Source organism: Thermobia domestica, chromosome 13 (genome assembly GCF_964235325.1).
Source record: "Thermobia domestica chromosome 13, izTheDome1.hap1.1, whole genome shotgun sequence".
NCBI lineage: Eukaryota > Metazoa > Arthropoda > Insecta > Zygentoma > Lepismatidae > Thermobia > Thermobia domestica.
In genome coordinates, this window is record NC_137466.1 from 30,704,559 (window position 1) to 30,725,293 (window position 20,735).

The 20,735-nt window shown below is 33.7% G+C and overlaps 1 protein-coding gene across 1 annotated transcript; it reads left to right on the top strand.

Annotated features, from left to right (window-relative positions):
• The first annotated feature begins 548 nt into the window (after positions 1-548).
• On the top strand, positions 549-15,562 carry LOC145668072 (uncharacterized). Its single transcript, XM_081735580.1, has 3 exons — positions 549-703; positions 3,702-3,855; positions 11,651-15,562. The coding sequence occupies exons 1-3, from the start codon at positions 632-634 to the stop codon at positions 12,022-12,024; spliced, it is 600 nt and encodes a 199-aa protein (XP_081591706.1). The 5' UTR covers positions 549-631; the 3' UTR covers positions 12,025-15,562.
• Positions 15,563-20,735: the final 5,173 nt, after the last annotated feature.

Here is a 20,735-nt window from a genome sequence, read left to right on the forward strand (position 1 = left end):
ATGAAGGCGCCGTGCTGGCTAATGGCTAGCATACGTGGTTGTGGAATACGGGTTCCCTAATTCGATTTTCGTTGGAAAATCATTGAATACATTATAATAATGCGGACTACATTTTAAATTCTAGGCCCACGTTTCAGACAGGTACATTTCTTTAGAAAGATTTAAAGAAATATCTGTTCTAGGATTAAATAGAAAGAAGATTTGCAAAAGAATTACGTACCATTTTACCAACTTATTATCAGTTAATGTATATATTCAATCTATCTTAAAATCTATTGGAATTTTAGCGTTGATGTGTAAGTACCCGCTGTAAGGAAAGATTTTTTAAAATCTATTCAAGAATATTAGATTGAAAACAGCGTATCATTTATCTATATGCATAATTGGAGTGTTTACGATTTCTGAAATAAACACGTCACCAATGCACTTTATCTCGATTTGCAATTGATAAGTGGAATTAAAACTAAAGTAAAATTATATTGTTTTCAGAAATAATCTCTCCCAGATTGTCACAAACCACTTGACGTCAAAGCATTAAGAACGCGGGATACGTCTGATGTAGCCATATTATCAACTCTGTCTTTTTCCAAGTGCCTTCGTCTTACTCAAATTTTCCTTTTTAACTAGGATCATGTCTGCCCCAAAAGGACGAAATTTAACATTTTATATATTGTTTTGTTCATTGTTCTTGGGCACTTTTCAGGTAAGTTTTATAATTTGTTTAGATTTGCAAATGGCGCAGTTATCATCAATATGTGGTTCCGATAACTTGAGATTACGAATAGGAATTAGATTTCTGGGTTTTCAGTATTTGTGACCATGTTAGTCCTTGATGTTTGAAGTGAGATGTCTTTCGGCGGTCACACTACCCGTTTAATTGAGGAGGATAAAACGAATGTGAAATGAATGAAGTGGCCTGGAACGATTATGTGATACCATCCCGATATTTGCTGGTGTGAATGAGGAAAGCGTGGGGAAATCTCACTTGGGATGGCTCACATGGAAAAGTAATTTTACATTCTGCTACCAAGTGTATCCATGGCAATTAGACCCGAGACAGCTCGCATCAAAGGAAAGACTTTTAGCTACTATGTTACACGGGGCCACTTCCAATACCTTAATTTAACGACACTCGTATTAGTAACGAGGGACACTATTGCTCTGTTGTTGTTCGATGTTATTTCTGGAGCGTTTTTTTTTTCTTTTTAATCTAGCACCAAATTTTTTAGAAAATTCTTGTGTCTTGGCAATCTTATTTATTTATTTCTACTAGAGCTTTCCGAAATGTGGCTGTGTCCTTTAGTTATGAGTGACGATGAGAAATTAATAATAAAATTAAAATGAAAAGTGAATAATGATACCTAAGTATTCACTTTTGATATTCATAATACAAATCGCGGCAGACATATCTTGTGATGCAGAATCTAATGTTTTAAAACTCTCAACCATGGTAGTCAACTTTATATTTTATTATTATAGTGCTGTAATTTCCATATTAACAGGAAACAATAACTAATATACATCAAATATACACAAACCTACTCATAGTTAACTAGAAAACGTGTAGTGTTATGAAGTCATTTAAACATTAATCATATATGAGGAGGCCTTTTGTTTGTTCTTATTATGTTTTCATGTTTTCTCTCATTTTTTGTTGCGGAGATGTATCTTAAGTTCCCTGTTTCTGTTGCAAATGTTTAGTTTCTCTCATCCCTTCTTTAACAGAAAATCTGAAAAACTAACTAAATCATTAATGTTTCTAATTAAAATTAAATTTTTTATATGAATTTGGTAACAGCATTAATATGTATGAAGTTTCTTATTTGATTATCGATGTTGCAAGGTTATAGTTGACTATATAATTTCTTCATATGGCGCATGAGTTCAAGTATACAATTTGTCTACATTAAAAAATATATATATTTCCCGCTCAATGCCCTTCCATCATGTTCCATGCTCAAAAGTTTCCAGTAAATAACACATTCGTTAGATCATTTACCTCATTTTGTTGTTTGAAACCATTCCAGAAATATGATAAACACTAGAAAAGATGTGTATGATCCTAAAGATTTATTCTTCGAAATACGAAGCTCTGCTATGGTGGCTTACGAAATATCTTTCATGATCTTTTAACAGGAGGAAAAACCTAGGTCGAATCGTCAGGTTTGTTTCAATTTAATTCTATATTGTCTTTATATTTATGAAATGTAGTAATGAAAATACCTGTTTTTATTTTACCAAATCAAACATATTATTATTTTTTGTATTAAGGCTATGCCAGCGGTGATCTAATTACTGGCATACGTAAGCTGGAGTTTCGAGATTTCAACCCCGCCCTTGAGCAAGAAATGCAGAAATGAACATTTAGCATATTGAGATAAGTATAGAAACACCTGAAATTATTTGAGTCTAGAAGCTTGAGTCTACCCCGTTGACGAAGTTCTCCGTAAGCCATTCATATACGGTTATCTGTTATCTCATGTAAATTCTGAAATCAGAGTAATAAACCTGATTTTCCTTTCACTATTCCGCATTTATTGTAATTAAGTATATTTCTCTTTAAAAGCACATTGCATCAAACGTAAAGAATATGTTAAGCAATATTTTCAGGAATTTTGTGAATGAAATTTAATATAAGAAATCACTATAAGAAAGTTTATGGTTTTCTTCATTTATTTTTTTTTTTATAAGCGGTGTGATGTATAGAGGTGGATTTACGTCCGTTTACATACATGATTAGATGATTCATTAAAGAAATTCTTAAAATGTAAAAATAATTTCATTATAGCAAAAACATATAATATAATTATTTAGATATTGAGTAGAATGGAAAAGCACTTATTAAGTAACTCAACTGATTATATCATTTCAAGAAGAAAATATAAAAATATATAGTGAAACGTTTTAAATCTTGAATTCTAAAAGATTGCTTCTTGAAGAAGTGAAAGGCAAACTGGGTTAACTCTTACATTTGGATATTTTTATTATGTCAGTCTAGTATATCTAGATATGGCAAAATAGCCAGATATTATTTACGCAGATAGGTTAGAGAATATCTTCAGAAAATATAAAAAAGATTAATCAGCTTTCAAATACAATTATTATCACTTACACAAACGATGTATCCTAAGACAAAAAATTGCCCAATTTTAGAATATTCTTAATTCAATGTATTATCGTAATTTGTTTTAACTGTAGAATATTTGTGACTAATTATATGCGACTTATGAGCCTTCTACTCTCACAACACAAAGGAATGGTAAAACAACGAATGTTTGATAAATTTATTAAGATACTAGGAATTCAATCCACTATAAAATTGAAGTATCAAGACAAATTAAATAAAGCAAATTCAAAATATACTTCCTCTGAGAACGTTTCAGGAAGAAAATTGAATTGATCCTATCTTCTGTCAAAGTTAATATACTTTTCCCTTTAACAATCATGTGTTGCTTTTTTTGCAAGAACATATTTTACATCTAACTGGTAAGTGCAATTGGAAGCAATATTATTATTCATATGAATTTTCATGAGGGTGTGTTAAACAGAGGAACACAACATCGAAATTTGAAAAGATAATTAATAAATAAGTACTTATGCTTTTATATATATATATATATATTGCTTAGCATTTTTTTAAAAAGAAATTAGAGCTTGAGACCTAACCAATAATTACAGTTAATGCGTTTCTTATTCCGTAGGAATCAGTGATCAAGGAGTATGATAAAGTAGAACGAATGACTAAAGTCATCTTCTTCAAATCTCCTGTTCCAGGAGTTTACTCTGACAAAACTGAATACTCACATCATGGATTAACCTTTGAATTTGAAGGTGGACGTATGATAACCGTAGGAGGTAGGTACAATAATTGACCAATTGTTTCCCTAATATAAATTCCAACATACGTCGCATTTAGTGCATAAGGGAATCATGTCCATCTTCTGTTCATTTTGGACATATTTAATTTTTAAGATCTTTATCTAAAGCTTCTCTCAGAGCTTAATAGCCCTGTAAATAACTCTTGTAATCTGAAAACCAGTGTGAACTTTTCCATGTAATTAAAGGTACCCTACTCTTTTTTTATGACTGTTAATTGGACTTGACTTTCTTGTGCTCTGAACACTCTATATACACTATTTTTGTATCTTAATTGGATATTACTTACTATCCGTTTTGTTTATTCTGAAGTTTAAAAACTAAATAAATTGAAAAGTTACGTTTTTGCTTGTTTTATAATTTGTTATATAACTGCATACTTTTCTTTGACTTCTTGGTGCCCCTGGTTCGATCCCAGCCCCCGCCAAGTGAACTTTGTGGTGGACAAACACCGTGTGCGTGGGTTTTCTCGGGTTTCTCCCGTTTCCTCCCACTTTCTTCATTCCACCATTTCATTCATTACTCATCATCACCGTCTCCTTTAGCCTAACCGGCATAACCGTGGGACGTAAAACTCAAAGATTTCGTTTCATTTCATTTTTCTTTGACTTCAAAAACTTTCACCTGATTTTGAATATTTTTTTCCTAGTTTAATGTATCCCATTATTGTCAACTTTTCTCTTCCCAATTTGTCCTGGTTGTAATTTTAATCTATATTAATTTCACCATTCTTATTATTATTACAATTTTCTATTTAATACAATTTTGTATGTTTATAACGCATATAGACCTAATGATATACGTAATTCGTTGGACAAACTTCACACCACACCACACCTTGTGCCAAAGTATTTCATGTCCAGGGATGTACGCAGGAATTTATTTCGGGAGGGGTACAAAGCTTTTCGGGAGATCCAAACAGCATTCCAGTCTAAATTATATTAAAAATTGTAAAATTGCTCGTAAAATTGGACTAAATTTACAAAAAAAAGTCCCAATTTGGGGGTCCGGGCCCCCAGGACCCACCCCCTGCGTAAGCTCCTACGTCCCTGTTCATGACAAAGAAGATTTGGATTGTCTTGAATCCTGTATCACTTATTCTGGTCCTGACGTATCCGGAGAGGTAAAACCATGTTTTATCACTCATAAAGAAGAAAAGGAGATACGGATGACTGTCCACCATAATTTGACTAAGCCAATTGTTATATTAGAAACGCTTTACTTTGGAAGGTCGCTTTCGTTCAAGTACCGATCACACGACACCCCGAATGTTCAACTGGCGGAGCTCACAGCTCACATCGAGACCTTCTGTCGAAGACAGCAACTTACTGGGCCAATCGTTTAGTTGACTTTCTTGCATTTCTAGTAATCGTTTCATGTACTTAGTCAATGAAAGTCTCTGTACAGGTGCAAAACTGTTTCTGGTTCTATTAGCAAACGGTTTTGTTGTTCTGCATTTCTCAAGCAAATTTTGAATTATCAAGTTCGCAGGAATGTGACGATTGGGAAGATTATAAGGGAATATTTCCTTTATTACTGTCATCAAATGCATCTACTCTTAAAAATCATTGTTGTAATCGTTTCTTGAATGGAATAGCATGTTGAACCGTACTGCACAAAACCACCGTAAATTTCATTCAATTACAGAGCATTCACTATAAATACTGATGGGATGAAAGGAAAGAAGAAACATATTGAACAGAGAACAAAGACAAAATTAAAGTATAATGAAATAAGAAAAAATAATAAACATTCGAGACTAACAAACAGAAAAATTCTAAAGGAAATAGACAGAACTGAATCATATTGTCTACATGTTTATTTTAATTGGGTGTTGTGTGGTGGTAGTAGATAAAGACACATGAAGATCAAGAAAAATGAAGAAAAATCAACTCAATAGGATAAAAAAAACATGCATGTAAACAAATATAAAATTAGAATTAGTAGATTAGTTTTTTTCTTTTTTGTATTTTATATAGCCGTGTATTTTGTAAAAACAAATATACAAGTAAATTAATAAATTTCAAAATGGGAATAAAAGCGCATGATTTAATTACTAAAGAACCATCTCAGGAAAGATTGCCTCCCCTCTCCTGCAAAGAGGATAAAAGTCTAATGAAGATAAATAACTAAGAAAAAGGGGTAAAGAGGAGAGAGAGAGAGTAAAGAGACAAAAGACGGTTGAGTCTGCTCTTTACAACAATTGACCACAGCAGGGAATAAGTCTTCAGTAAAGTACAGTCTGAATAAGACTAAAAATCGTGGCACATTATCTCAAATATATATATATATATATATATATAAGCTTGCTGCGTAATGATATAATTATTCAGGAGGCGACTAAAAATTATTACTTTACATAATTACGGTACTTCAGCACGTACTGCTATTGGTTTTTTGTTGTTATTGGTTTATTCAGGTTTAGCACCTGTTTTCTCTACCAAGGCTATAATGAAACGTAGACCTACTCTTAAAAGCGAAATTCGAATCACCGTGAAAAGTTCAAAGGTCCCCACACCACCTTTATGGAAATTGGGCTTCGGTGGAGTTCCTTGAAACCGTCATATGTTGTAAGTATTGTGATGAGACAAAGTCTGAATGGGTACAACCACCAATAACTGACCGTTTGGCCACTACAGAGCCATTTAAAAAAAACGGCCGGATATAACGATATTTTGAATTTATATAAAAATGAATGAAACTGATGCACTGTAGAAGTTGTGATCGTGGCTGCCGAACAACTGTAAATCAGTTGATAGAGCGTTTGTTCACATTTGGCAGCTTCCTTCCTTTCCGATTGGCCACATGGTTCATATGAAGGAATTTTATGAAAACTTGAAAGTTCACTGCGATGTGTTAAATATTATGACTTTCAGTGGTTCATTTCACTGACTTTGAAGTATTATTAGCTCTGTTGCTACGTATGCAGATAGGTTATATAGAGTATTATTGCTTTATTTGTAAATAGGAGAGTAAAGATCGTGGCTGTCACTACTACAAAATATTGACTGGCATAAGAAAAGTTCTTTAGCCAGGCGTGAAAAACGAGCAGCATAAACCACTTGTAGATCCTAATCGAATTTTGCTTCCGGCGCTTCATGTTAAATTAGATCTAATGAAATATTTCGTTAATTCAAGAGGAAAATTTACGCGATTAAGTAATTCCAAAGCTAGGGAAGACATTTTTAAGGCACACAGTTTGACAGTTATTCAGAAGTCAACAGTTCGGGAAATATATGTTTTCTAAAAGGTAATGAGAAATCTGCGTGGGAAAAAATTAAGAATTTTCGTTTATAGTTACAAGGAAAGTGTGATTAAGTAGTTATCATGGTACGAAAAATGTGGTTTCAATATGTCCCAAAAGCTCCACTTTCTTTGTTTACATCTAGATCTTTATTCTGAGGATTGTGGACCAGAAAGTAATAAACATAGAGAGCGTTTTCATCAATATATTATAGATATATAAAAAAGATATGAAGAAAACTGAAGTCCTAAAATCTTGGCAGACTACTGTTGGACCATTGCTAGGAATGCTCCAAATATAACTTAGAAAAGACAAGGTAAGCGAAAACGCTCAAAAGGGACTCAACAGGAGTCTATCATGTACAAGGGATCTGAACTTCTGCCTACACTGAATAAAGTTTTAAGGACTTAAACAAAAATATATATGAAAAGATTTTAGTTCAATGTTTTCAAACCTTACCCATTCTAATTACATTGAAAATTATAATGATAATTTTGTACATGATTTTTAAACAAAAACTAGAGCTAAGTATAGTATTGTACAATGGCAAATTTGCATGATTAGAACTAAGTATATACTTTCATTAACCAATCCTATCATACCATTGTCAGATGAATATAAGAAAAGTAGAATTAAAGAACTGACACATCCTCGTTCGAAATTTGTTAAACCGTGCGACGGAGACTTAATTCCTAATAACAATTGTAATACGCCAATTTAGGATCGAATCGCCGCTAGAAATATGCACGCTAAGCATTAAACAACCAGGGAAATCTAGTAAGAAATTAAAATTGATTAACCAAAGCGTCATAAGCATATGCTAATGTTATTAATAAATATAAAAAATATGAGTATTTACATTTGTATAGAGTTTTAATGTGATAAAGAGACCAGGAAAAAATCAGAACATTTACTAGAATTTTTAGAATATAAAATCGTTAATGAATAGAAGAATGGCTTGTGAGTATACGTTCACAATTGCTACAGATTATAATTACAAATAGAACGAATGAGATAGACATATATGTTTAATGTATAATGTGTGTGGGCGTATAGTCTTATAGAGAATGTTATAGCTTAGAGAATAGTATGCCATCTTTTCTATCTGCTAGTAGAATAACACATACAAGAACACAATCCTTATGTTGACGCTGTAGATTAAATATTGTATAGCAATATATTATGATTAATGATGTTTAAATAGAATGCATATGTCACAAATCTTAAAATTAACTTTTTTATTGTGCAAATGCTGCTACTTTCTAACTTATTCTGTGTGGACATTATAGCAAATATATTATAAGGTATTAAATAATATCAAAAGTATTGATTTCCCATTTTCAATATAAATATTGTTTTCACTGTTATTATATATTTAGAATGCATTCATAAATGGTATATTTAACAATTTCTTAATTAATTTTTTAATAATCTGGAAGCAGTTCAGGAAGTTGTGCGACATCATTATTTTAAATGTGCATATCCCAACAGAAGGTAAGGATGATGATATAACTTATGAAGGACAGTTCTGCGAAGAAGCAGAACATGTAGTTGAACAATCCCCGCAATTTCATATGAAAATTTCATCACTTGTTTCCAATAGGAAAGTAGGTCGAGAGAATATTTTCTGACTGATTTTAGGAACACAAGTCTTCATAAGGAAAGCAACTACAACGGAGTTAGATTTGTGATTTTTTGCAACATGAGAAACCTTATTGTGAAGGGTACGAATTCTGCATCGTGACATTCATAATCCTTATCCGGGCAAGACATTTTTGTAACGTAAACGGGCAACCGGGGCCTGTCAGGCCCAGTATTTATTTTAAGTGCAGAACACTCAAAATTCAATGTCTGTTGCCGCATACTGTTCCGACTAAAGGTTACAATAGTCACGTGTTCAATATATAATTATATGACAATTTGATCTAATATTTGACAGGAATTTCACTAAAGTTTTACGGGGCCTCCTAGGCCCCGGTTACGTCAGGAAAAGATTTTCAAATTAAAAAAAAAAAACTTCACCAACTCGATATGTTCATGATTTTAACTTCGACGAAAGATAGAAAAATTCAGTATTTTATGTCTTCGAAATATGTATGGTTATTGAGAAATTTTAGAAAAATGAAGCTACTGGGCCTGGGAGGTCCCGGTTGCCCGGATAAGGGTTAACTATGCCTCAACCTAAACAGATTGAAAACACTTAATCAAATTGACCATGTTTTAGTAGATAGAAGAAGACAATTTAACATGTTTGATATTCGGTCGTTTTCAGGAGTTCACTTTAATACTAACCATTACTTGGCAACAGCGATTATAATAGAAAGATTAACGCGTTGAAAATATGCTGCATAATCAGCATATGATAACGGAAAGTTTTATTTAAAGAAATGGGGAGAGTTAGATATGGGGGAAATATTATATATAAGTGTAGAAAAGATTCTCAGTTATAGAAGGTTCTGTATGCAGTAGATATGATGATTATTGGGTTAAACTTCGGGATAACATTGAGATTTAAGAACAAAAACTGGAGCACAGGGTAATATATAAGAACAAACCGTTGTTTGACCAAAAATACACTAAACCAGCGGAAACCAGGCAAAACTGCGCTGACTACACCATCCGATAGAACTACATTAAATTTTGTTGAAGTCAGGCGAACCTCCAAACCTTTTAGCACAAAGGGACAAGATTTTCTTGAAAGCTTAAAACAAAAATATTCGCGACTTTTATAAATGCATCAACGAATTTAAGAAACTTTATCATTCTTCCGCGTATATATTAAACTAAACGATGGAACATTTTCACAGATGCTAATAGTATTTTGAATAAGTAGGTTATTGGACAATTTTCACAACATACATCAAAAACCAATATTCATGGAGAAAGTGAAGTGCATAGCTATAACAGAATCGTATATCTCAGGACTTTTCTGAACATACATAGAAATTGCTTAAAGAAATTAAAGAAACACAAGTCTCCGGGTGAAGACAAAATTTTCACTGAATTAATTTCAGCTTGAGGGGAAAGATATAGAACGAGATACATGCATTCATTGTTCTATCCGAGAACAAAGTGAAACTGCCACAAGAGTGGAAATAATCAACCATCGTCTCAATTCATAAGTAATGTGTCAACACTGATTGTAATTATTACCTAGGTATATCCCTTGTCAAGATCCTTTATAATCCTCTGGAACATTTTGTTACGAAGATTCACATCACATGCAGATTAATTATTGGAGATCATCAATGCGGATTCTGACAAAGTCTATAACCTATGGATCGATCTTAAATTTATCATTCTAAAATACTTTAGAAGAAATGTGAATACAAAACTTTGGTACATCAGTTATTTATTGATTTCAGAAAGACATGACTCGATTAGGAGACAAACGTTGTACTACATTCTTACCAAAGGTAATTCTCTAAAACTGCAAGTTAGATTAGTCACGATGTTCTTTAAATGAAATCGAAAGTAAACTCAGAGTGGGAAAATACTTGTTCACAAGAAATGCAGGTGTTATTAAACGCCTACAAGGACATATTTTAGAAGCAAATGCCAACAAAATTAAATAGATTAAAATTCGCTGTGGCTGTAACACGTTATCAAATTACAGATACGTTAAAATATCAAGTAATACTTTCATCAAAGTGAATACTTTCAAATATCTAGGATCGCATTAGAAGAGCAAAAAGCATATCTACGAAGGAATTAAATCTACTGAAAGCAAGGAATTCGTGTTATTATTCAGTGTAAACTTTATTATTTTCGCGAATTCTATCGAAGAATTTAAATCTTAAAATATAAAAAGATGATAGTAGTGCATGTTGTACTGTATGATTGCGAAGTGTGTCCGCTTACTCTGCGATAAAAATCCATACTGAAAGTACTTCAAAATGAAATCCTGCATAAACATTCAGACCGAAGAGGAATGGAAAATGTCGGATACTATATATCGAAGAACTGCATAATTTATACTGTCCCGTAACATTGTTAAATTCAGTGAGTCAGGTGTCCAGATCATGTAGCCCAGAATGAAAGAAAGTAGGAATTCTTTCAAAGTATCAACTAAAAACCCAATCGGTAGAATGACCGTTACGAAGACTTAAGCGCAAATGCGAAAACAATATTGAGGTGGATCTGACAGCAATATGAATACAAAGTAGAAATTCAACCACTTGTCTAATTACAGAAGTTAGTGGAGTCTTGTGAATTTGGATTGAGCATTAGGTTTACATATGCCTCAGAGTGAGTCTGAATAATAATAATAATAATAATAATAATAATAATAATAATAATAATAATAATAATAATAATAATAATAATAATAATAATAATAATAATAATATAGATACGTACAGGGATGTTTACATACTCAGATGTCTCACCATAAATAGAAGTGCTAATTAGCATATTAGATACCGGTACCATCAGAGCTGAAAGAATATACAATATTTGTAAACTGAAAAAAAAAGAACATTAATTTTAACTTTTTGCTGACATTTAACAATTTCATTCTTTTTTTTTCAGGTACATACAACGTGACAACAGGGCAGCTTGTTCCAACATATTTTCACGGTGTTCCCAGCGAGGAAGCTTCAGGATATGAATTAATGAACTTAAAATTATCCCCTAAACATATTTGGAAATGTGTGATGAATAATTCGTTAAACTATTCTCTTTATAATATACTCACCAACAACTGCCAGAATTGGTTGAGAAAATTTGCTGAGTTGGTTTCTGAAGACCTTGAGAGACTATTGAAGCAGAGATATCTTATTCTTTTGGAAGCTCAACCAAATCTATATTTTTTGACATATCTTGAAGATAGAAAGATGCAAAAGACAATTTTAGCATCTGCCGTACTATTAACTAACATGGAAACTAGTAAGAGTTCTGACTAACATGGTATGACTGCTACATGCTCCATTATGATTAAAATAATGTAGTTTGTAATTGTAAATTAGTAGCTTTTCTCCAACCATTACTTCGCTTTTTGTGCTACGTATTTTGTGGCCAACATTAGATACTTTTTAAACACCTTTTCATCATTATATTATCTATATAACGACAGCGGCGTACCGAAGTCTTGATTTAAAAAATGCCAAGTCTTGGTAAAAAGAAATGCAAGTGTTAGTCTCACTTAGTCTCACTTTTACCAACCCTGCGGAAAACTTTACGGCAACCTCATTTTCATATTCGTCCCATTCCGTGCCCCATCTGAGATACGAATACGAACAGCCCCCGGTTTCGAGTAAAATTTCACACCTCAACTGAGAATAATTATCATCTCCCACGATGTACAACTGTTAATTTGACAACTTATGGTTAGTTTAGATAATCTGCGCCAGTCAATCACCAGAAATGCGCATTTTTTTCTTCTGTCCTCCAGTCTCCTCCCACTTCGATTTCATAATTTCGCATTCTGATGAAAAGTATTAAATACCGGCAAGAAAAAATAACTAATACTAATAAAATATACTAATATATAACCTCCCTTTTAGGCGTTCCTCCAACCACAAGCCCAGGGCACGTGCCTCGCTTGCACCCCATGAGCTACATAAGTAACACAATGGTTACGTAATGTTTTGACTTATAAATACTATAAAGAAAGGAAGAGTTGCGATTTTTGTTTTATTTTCCGAAAGAAGCAACTACGTGATTAAAAATAAAGTAGGAAAGGCAACACATTTGTATGAAAATGAAGTAAAACACACACCGGTCTATGCTTTCACCCAGCAGACGTATTGTTTGGAGCCCCAAAGTGTGACTTTTGGAATCATGAACTTAGGCTCATAGCGGAAGCGACAGAATGACTTGACTCATCCATTGTAGCTTTCGTCCATCGAACAACATTTCCAGGAACCTACTGTTCCCCCTGTGCCGTGCCATGGAAAATCAGCACCCAGAGAGAGAGTATACAACGGCGGCCTCGTACCTATGAGGTCGGGCGACAGATCATCCGCGAAGCGCCACCATGGTTGGCGTGAAGCGTAAGAAAATTTTCAAAAATAAACCCTGCTTTTCCTTGATTTTGAGCAACTTTTATTACTTTTTTCCTGCCATTTTATATATGTGCACATATATTTTCCTAACATGAGAACATTATAGGACCACTTCCTAAAGCAGAAATAGGCTTTAAGTACATACTAGTAATATTCCAAGTATTTTTTTCTTTTTCTATTTATCTTTCATTCTTTTTTTTTAAATTTTTCTCTCCAATTTTGTGCCCCCTTTCTAAGGTGCCCGGGGCTATCGCCCCCCCCCCCCGTTATGCAAGGCACTGATGATACCATTCCCCAAACACACTTTTGTTCAGTTCTCCCTATTCGGAAAGCCTTGTAAATAGAAAGTCTTACTGCAAAACAGACCTGAAATAAGCTATTCTTGTCCTCTATATTAATATGATCGCCTTTTGTTTCAAAGCGAAAAGTTTATTCACACACAAAGCATACACGGTTACACAATACAAAGTATATTCACTCTGGTATCAACATCTACTTCCCTTTGACATTTTACTATTAGAAAAAAAAACTTAAAGTTGTCAAATTTACATACTATACATAGTAAAAAGTTTATACTAATAAACATGCCATATTTTCTTCATGAGAATACGGGAAACCTTAGATCCCCTTTCCCCGCAAACTTTCCAACACAATTCAAAAAATAAACTGTACCTCTGGTTATGAACAACAGTATAATAGGCCGCAGAGACTCAGTGGTATACCGTTCACTTCTGGTTGCATGGGATCCTTGGTTCGATCTCAGCTCGCTTCAAGTGAGCTTTGTAGTGGAAAAACACCGTGTGCGTGGGTTTTCTCGGAGTTCTCTCATTTCCTCCCACTTTCTTCATTCCACCATTTCATTCGTTTCTCATCATCAGCGTCTCCTTTAGCCTAGCCGACATTTATTTTTTCAACAATATAATAGGCGGAAATTCCATAATTTGCTTCTATTTTTCTCTTGTCTTTCACTGCAATTAACTTTACGGACTGAAGATGTTTACAATCCATCTGCAAAAGAATCACTTTAAAAACTTAAGATAATGTCTTATAAAAATGCTTTACAGAAAAAACAATATGCAAACGGTTTAAATCAGTGATACAATCTACATTCAATATTCTTGGCGCGTTTAGCAATATTTATTTATATGGTAGAATTTGCCAACGTTTGTCAGTTTAATCTGATGAAAAGTTGATTTTTCTCCCTCCCTCTCTGGTCGTGTATAATTGTCAGGACCAGATTTAAATATTTCTAAGCCCTGGACCAAGCACAATTCTGTGCCCATAACCTCTCAAAAAAAATATATATAATTTTTATTTTATTTAATGTCTCTCTGAAGAAAAAGTCACTCATCTTTCCTGTGCTTGTACATGTAGAAACACTTAAAGCCTTTTTTTAATGTTGGAGAGTGTCCGAGTTTCCACCAGGTACAATGGAAAAAGCAGTGTTGCAAATTTCGCTCGCTATCAAGTCGGACAGGATATAGTGATAACTTGCTCAAAACTGTTACATACTACACTTTATTGTTCATTCACATTATCCCAGCCACTTCACTACTTTTCGAATAAGCTTCTATTGATAGCAGAAATGGGATGGTATTAAAATATGGAACATTTGCATGTCCCGACTAAATTTATTGGGACGCGGGATTCTCGGGCCCAAAATCGGGACTGTCCCGTTTTTTACGGGACGTATGGCAGGCTTAATACTAACCAGTCACTGCCTTGTTCTTGTTTTATTAATATCAATTCTTCCAGTCACTACCTGTTGCCTTGTATACGCTCTTGTATCAAATGCTTTTGCGTCCAATGTTCTACTTTCCACCGAAACGCCTCTTCTGTCTCTCTTTGCATGCCAACTCTATTCCGCTTTTGTCAGTGGTACAATTCCCTAATTTTCATTAAAGATTCTTCAAAACTTTTACGAATATCAAATGAACAAAAGTGAAGTGTAGTCACTTGCAACAAGTAAAGAAACTTTAAACGAATATATCAATTTATTTCATGATTGGAAACTACACAAAACTTATGCCAAGTCTATAGGAGAACTGATAATAATTTGCAGCAACTGGGTACCTAAGAAAATGTTAAACCGAATAAGTCAATTGAACAAAACGGCATTCATCAAATTGCCAACTATGTATTTTAATTTGCCAACTTGTCAAGAAATTGGTAAATTTGGGGAGCTTCCCTCTTTTACCCCCTTAATGACGCCCCTGTATAACAATAATAACCATACCTAACATATGCAGCATATTACATTAACGTAGGAGCCATACTAATATCAGTTTTTCGCTTCTCGATAAAATCACAAAAAATTACGTAAGTGTTGTTTGGAACCAAGCTCCTGAATACATGTTGATATCTAAGTGTGTGTAAACAATAACACAATTACACATACACACAAAAAAACACGCACACACACACACACACACACACACACACATATATATATATATATATATATATATATATATATATATATATATATATATATAGATAGATAGATAGATAGATAGATAGATAGATAGATAGATAGATAGATAGATAGATGACAGCGAGGACCTTTTGCATCATTTAGCTTACTTGCTGAATAAATTGAAGAAGCCAGTAGCGACAGTGAAATAACAATATGGTATTTAAAGTTTATAATCAATAGATAAATAAATACGAGTAAATGTAAGTATCTATTTAGTAAAATATTGAAACTAAATATATCCACTTATAGAACACTAAATAATATTTAGCTATGTGTTATTATGTAAAGGTTCATTGACACCAAAAGAGAGCTTTGATTAAGTACCTCTTCTAAGTTTTAATTCTAATGATATTTTAATCAAAAATGATAAACAGGTTTCAGAGATAGACACTGTCAATGGAAATATAGATGACCACTCTTTTCCGAGAACTGTAAATGTTCGAACTTATCAGTTTATAGCGAAACAGAAAGAAGACGAGTACTTATATTTCGAAATTATTGTCACTTTAATCCATTTCTTAATGAGGAAATTCAGTAGTCTTTTTAATAAGTATCCCTAAACTTCTAAACTGCAGCCTCCTGCTCAAAGTGTACAAGCAAGATGACAAAATTTATAAGATAAATTGCGAATTTTAAATGTGCTTGTATAAGAAGATATTAAAGAGTGTGCTAAAGCTAGAGGGACTTATGAGAACAAAGGAAATAATGACTTCGGGAGAGATATTTTTTATTTAATTCCCTGTAGAAGTAATGGTGTTGATTTAGTAAGGCAACTGAGAGTTGCTATACTTATGAAGAAACACGTTCTTTTACTAATACAAAGCTTTCAATGTGGACACATTAAACCGAGAATTAATCATGTTTTCGCATTAGTAAAATGTATTTCCGTACTTTCTCCTTTGCGAAGAATAACCTATGGTTGATTTTTTACTTTATAAGGTATGTCGTATTAAACTCGATATAACTTTATGTAAATCGCAGCACATGGAAGCTTCGGATTCATGCAGTTCTGCAGATAATTTCTGTTTGGATACCACTTTCCTTAAATTGAGTGATTTTTCTGTGTTGAGAGTAGATGTAAGTAAATAATACATGTGAAAACTTAATAAACTTAATATACTTAACATACAACTTGTATATATATATTTAGGCCCAAATCTAAGTCTGACACGTAATTCTGTATTTCTCCTATGAGAATGATAAATTGTGTAACGAGATAGATTATGTGAAGTGATTTTTCATAATAATATTTTTACTGTCAATTACACTTGTTTCTGCAAATGTAAATTGTAAAGACTATCGTTCACTATATGATTGTTAAAATGATTAATACTTGAAGTTTTGTCTAGAACTCGTAATGACTTAAAACGTACTTTAATCTGTGAAAATAATTTATAATTGCAGAAAAGTTTAGTTCCACTTAGCTACTTTAACTATGTACTTCGTTTTAAGACTTCTTTTCACTAACGTGGAACTAGTTGAATCTATAGGAAATTCGGTTTCAAATGTGTTTCCTAATCTATGAGGTTGAGCATAAATCCATTAGGCATAAATTAAATCAGGTTTGTGTTAGCTACAGAAAGAAAATTTGGACTTTGTGAACTCTATATGCTTTTATCATCCTTTTGCGTAGCTAATTGCATTTTTTTATTAAATTCGAAGAAAGGAGGATGTATAAGATAAACATTCTCAGATAACTTAAACTCAGATAATGAGCAGATAATTTCAACCAAGATAATGACAGATAACTTCAACCAAGATTGCACTTATTACCGAGTATAATATTGCCTCTCTCCATCACTATAATAATGTTTAAAATGTTTTATTCTTTTCTGAGGTACACAAGATTAATATTAAGTATTTACAGGTAGTACAAAAACTATTGTCTAATTTTGAATTATAATATTTATGATTAAATATTCTTTTGCCTAGCTCGAATGAATAAAATACTAAAATTACAACCAGAGAGTTCATTTCATTTGTTCTAAACACATTTACATAATAATGAACTATACATACATAGTACATAGTATTAAGAAGAGCATATATATGTTGCCTACCATGTGACATGTTAAGGAACTACACGTTGATTTAATACAATGTGTTCATATTACGAAATTCTAAGTTACATCATTCCAAAAGCGTAATTAATTACAAGGACATATTAGCTCAATGTTATGGTCTCCATATAGTAGGTATACAGTCCTGCACTGATCGCCTCATGGCATTTTATATCATTTACTTATTACTATCCATACAAGTATTAACTTATTTTTTCATTACTTATTCTTAATTTCTTTTCACTTATGCCTTAACCCCGGAACAGAACGAAGCAAATAAATTCATTATCTTAATAAATTAAAATGTCATACTTGATTGATGCTACTATACCTACTTTCGTACCACCCTGTATAATACGATGTATCACTAGTAGCACAACATACTATATGATCGTGTGGGGGCCGCGGTGGCTCAGTGATAGAGCGTTCACCTCTGGTGCTTGGGGTCCCGGGTTCGATCCCAGCCCTCGTCAATTGAACTTTGTGGTGGACAAACACCGTGTGCCTGGGTTTTCTCGGGGTTCTCCCGTTTCCTCCCACTTTCTTCATTCCACCATTTCATTCATTACTCATCATTACCGTCTCCTTTAGTCTAACCGTGGGACGTAAAACTCAAAGATTTCATTTCATTTTTCTTGGCGGCGACAAAAGGAAATCATTTAACTACAATGATAAGGGTTGAGGGAACGGGAGAACATCTGTGATTTTTTCCAACCCTTCAACTTTCATTCCAAAATAGGTTCTTATGATTCCGGGACCCGCGCCACTTTGATTTTTCTTTCTCAGTAATTAAAACGTACTTTACATATAGTTGCAAGTAAGAAGATACATAATATGAATTTTCAAATTTAAAATTTTAAAATACAATATGATAATTAATTATAAAGTACTAATTTTATTTCATCACTTTCAGCCCAACAAATGAAATTCAAACAATTCCCACCCTGGGTCTTGGTCATCAATACTGCGTCTTATTCTTTGTCTTGCACAGTCAAGTCTTGGTCCTGCATTTCGTAGTCTTGGTGGTCTTTCATGCTTTACACGAGCCAAGAATGATAGCCTCATCGGTACAAATGAAGACCAAGTGTGATTTTGATTATGGTCTTTCATGCTATACGGAAAGCAAGAAAATATACTTATCGCTACTTGGTGATTACCAAAATAAGACCAAGCACTTAGTCTTGCATATCCAATCTTTTTCTTGTTTTTGTATCGATGTTCTTGGGCTTGGTGAAATGAAATGAAATATTCAGTTTAAAGTTCCTCGATTCTGCACCGAAACTAAGGGATATGGTGACCATGAGAAACGAATGAAATGGTGGAATGAAGAAAGTGGGAGGAAACAGGAGAACCCCGAGAAAACCCATTACACGGCGTTTCTCCACCACAAAGCCCACTTAGCACAAGCTGGGATCGAATCATGGACACTACGCACCAGAGGTGAATTCTCTACCACTGAGCAACCGCGGCCCCGCTTGAGCTTGATCTTCCATATCCAATCTTTCTTTTAACCTTGCTTAAACAACTTCTAGTTTTGTTCTAAATCCAGACTCCATATTGGCGTAGATATTAATTAATATTACAGTCGATTGGTAAAATCAATCTTCCACATTTAAAAATTAAAGTACACAAAATTAAGCATTTACCATAAAAACACTAGCTGCAAGTGTTCAAAATCGATTTATGGTTTCTATAAAATCAATTGAAAATTGCTATTTTTAATTAGGCAGCTAGTGAAAAACAGCAGCTTTCGACTCCAGCCAAGTTTAAGCTCAACCTAAACTCAGTTGACCAAAGTGAACTGACCCGAGTGACCCGACCTGACAACCCGGCCCGAGCTGACCCGATCCGAACGAACCCGAATGACCCGACCCGAAAAACCCGACCCGAGCTGACCTGGTCACGGGTCGGGTCGGGTCAACTTGACCCGTTTGAGAGCACTATTTGAAGGGCCGTTACGAGTTTTGGTATTTAGTTACATCATGATTATGTTAGGAATCCAGTGCTGCTTTTGGGATGGCAACTGGAGATGTTAGGTGCTTCCGTGCTATGACCGTGATCATGCAGGTTGTGCAGAAAAACTTGTTAACCAGACTTTAGCAAAGAATACGACACGTTTTCTACAGCATTAGTAAACTGTTTTGTTTGTACATTTCTCGGTACTTCCAGCTATTACACCAAGATCGCGTACTTGGTGAACGACAAGAGTTCTGTTTGGTATAATGCTGTGGCTCGGTCACCCGTAAGATAGGTTGATTGTTGGAGATCCCTTGTAAAAAGTTTTTATGGTCGCTGTGAACCTCAGAGCAAACGCTACGTGAAACATTATGAAGTGTTACATTTTATGGTTGAAAATTCTTCCAGATGTCTTTAGTTTATACTTGTTCGGTTACTTATGTTATCATGCTGGTCGTTTTTTTTTTAATGTTATGTGTTTTCTCTTGTAGAGTTACTTGTTCTGTGTGTGTGGTATAGGGTTTTTCTTTATGAGAGTGGATATACCATTTTCTTGTGCTGTGCGCGTTGCTTCGTTAGCTAGATGAATGAAAGAAAGGGTCTATATTTTCCGATTACGCATGGCAGATTTCTGGTAAATTATACTCAATTTGTTTATCTTTCTTTTTTATTCTTGTCTTGGAGGCATCTTTCTTATCATTATAAAACTGGCAGCTCACCTGCATTATCATTGAATTTACTTCCCCATTAAGAAATAGACTGATCTTATCAATGATCCTACGTTGTGCAATGTTGCAAATTGGAAAAAAATGGATGAGAATACTAAATCGAAGATATCGTTGAGGCAAATTGTGAAAGATAACTTATTATTGAGTCATCGTGAATATAAGTAGAGTGGCTTCTGTGACTTACTTGAAAATTTTCTTAAAAGAGTTGCCTAGTCTTATTCTTGTTGTGGAGTATATACGGTAACCGAAAAGTTCTTCCCATTATTTCAAATCTCAATTGATAAGGTGCTCAAATAGAGAAAGGAAATGAATTTCGCGCCGAAAAAGCAGCAGTAGGAGTTAGTGTGACTATTAATCTGGTCCAACACAGCCACATTGTGCACACAGAGT

Excerpts from the sequence above, each read along its gene's own strand:
- LOC145668072 (XM_081735580.1), top strand. The coding sequence starts at position 632 with ATGTCTGCCCCAAAAGGACGAAATTTAACATTTTATATATTGTTTTGT. Across the intron at positions 704-3,701 it reads TGTTCTTGGGCACTTTTCAG|GAATCAGTGATCAAGGAGTA; the intron begins GTAAGTTTTATA and ends CTTATTCCGTAG. Across the intron at positions 3,856-11,650 it reads ACGTATGATAACCGTAGGAG|GTACATACAACGTGACAACA; the intron begins GTAGGTACAATA and ends TTTTTTTTTCAG.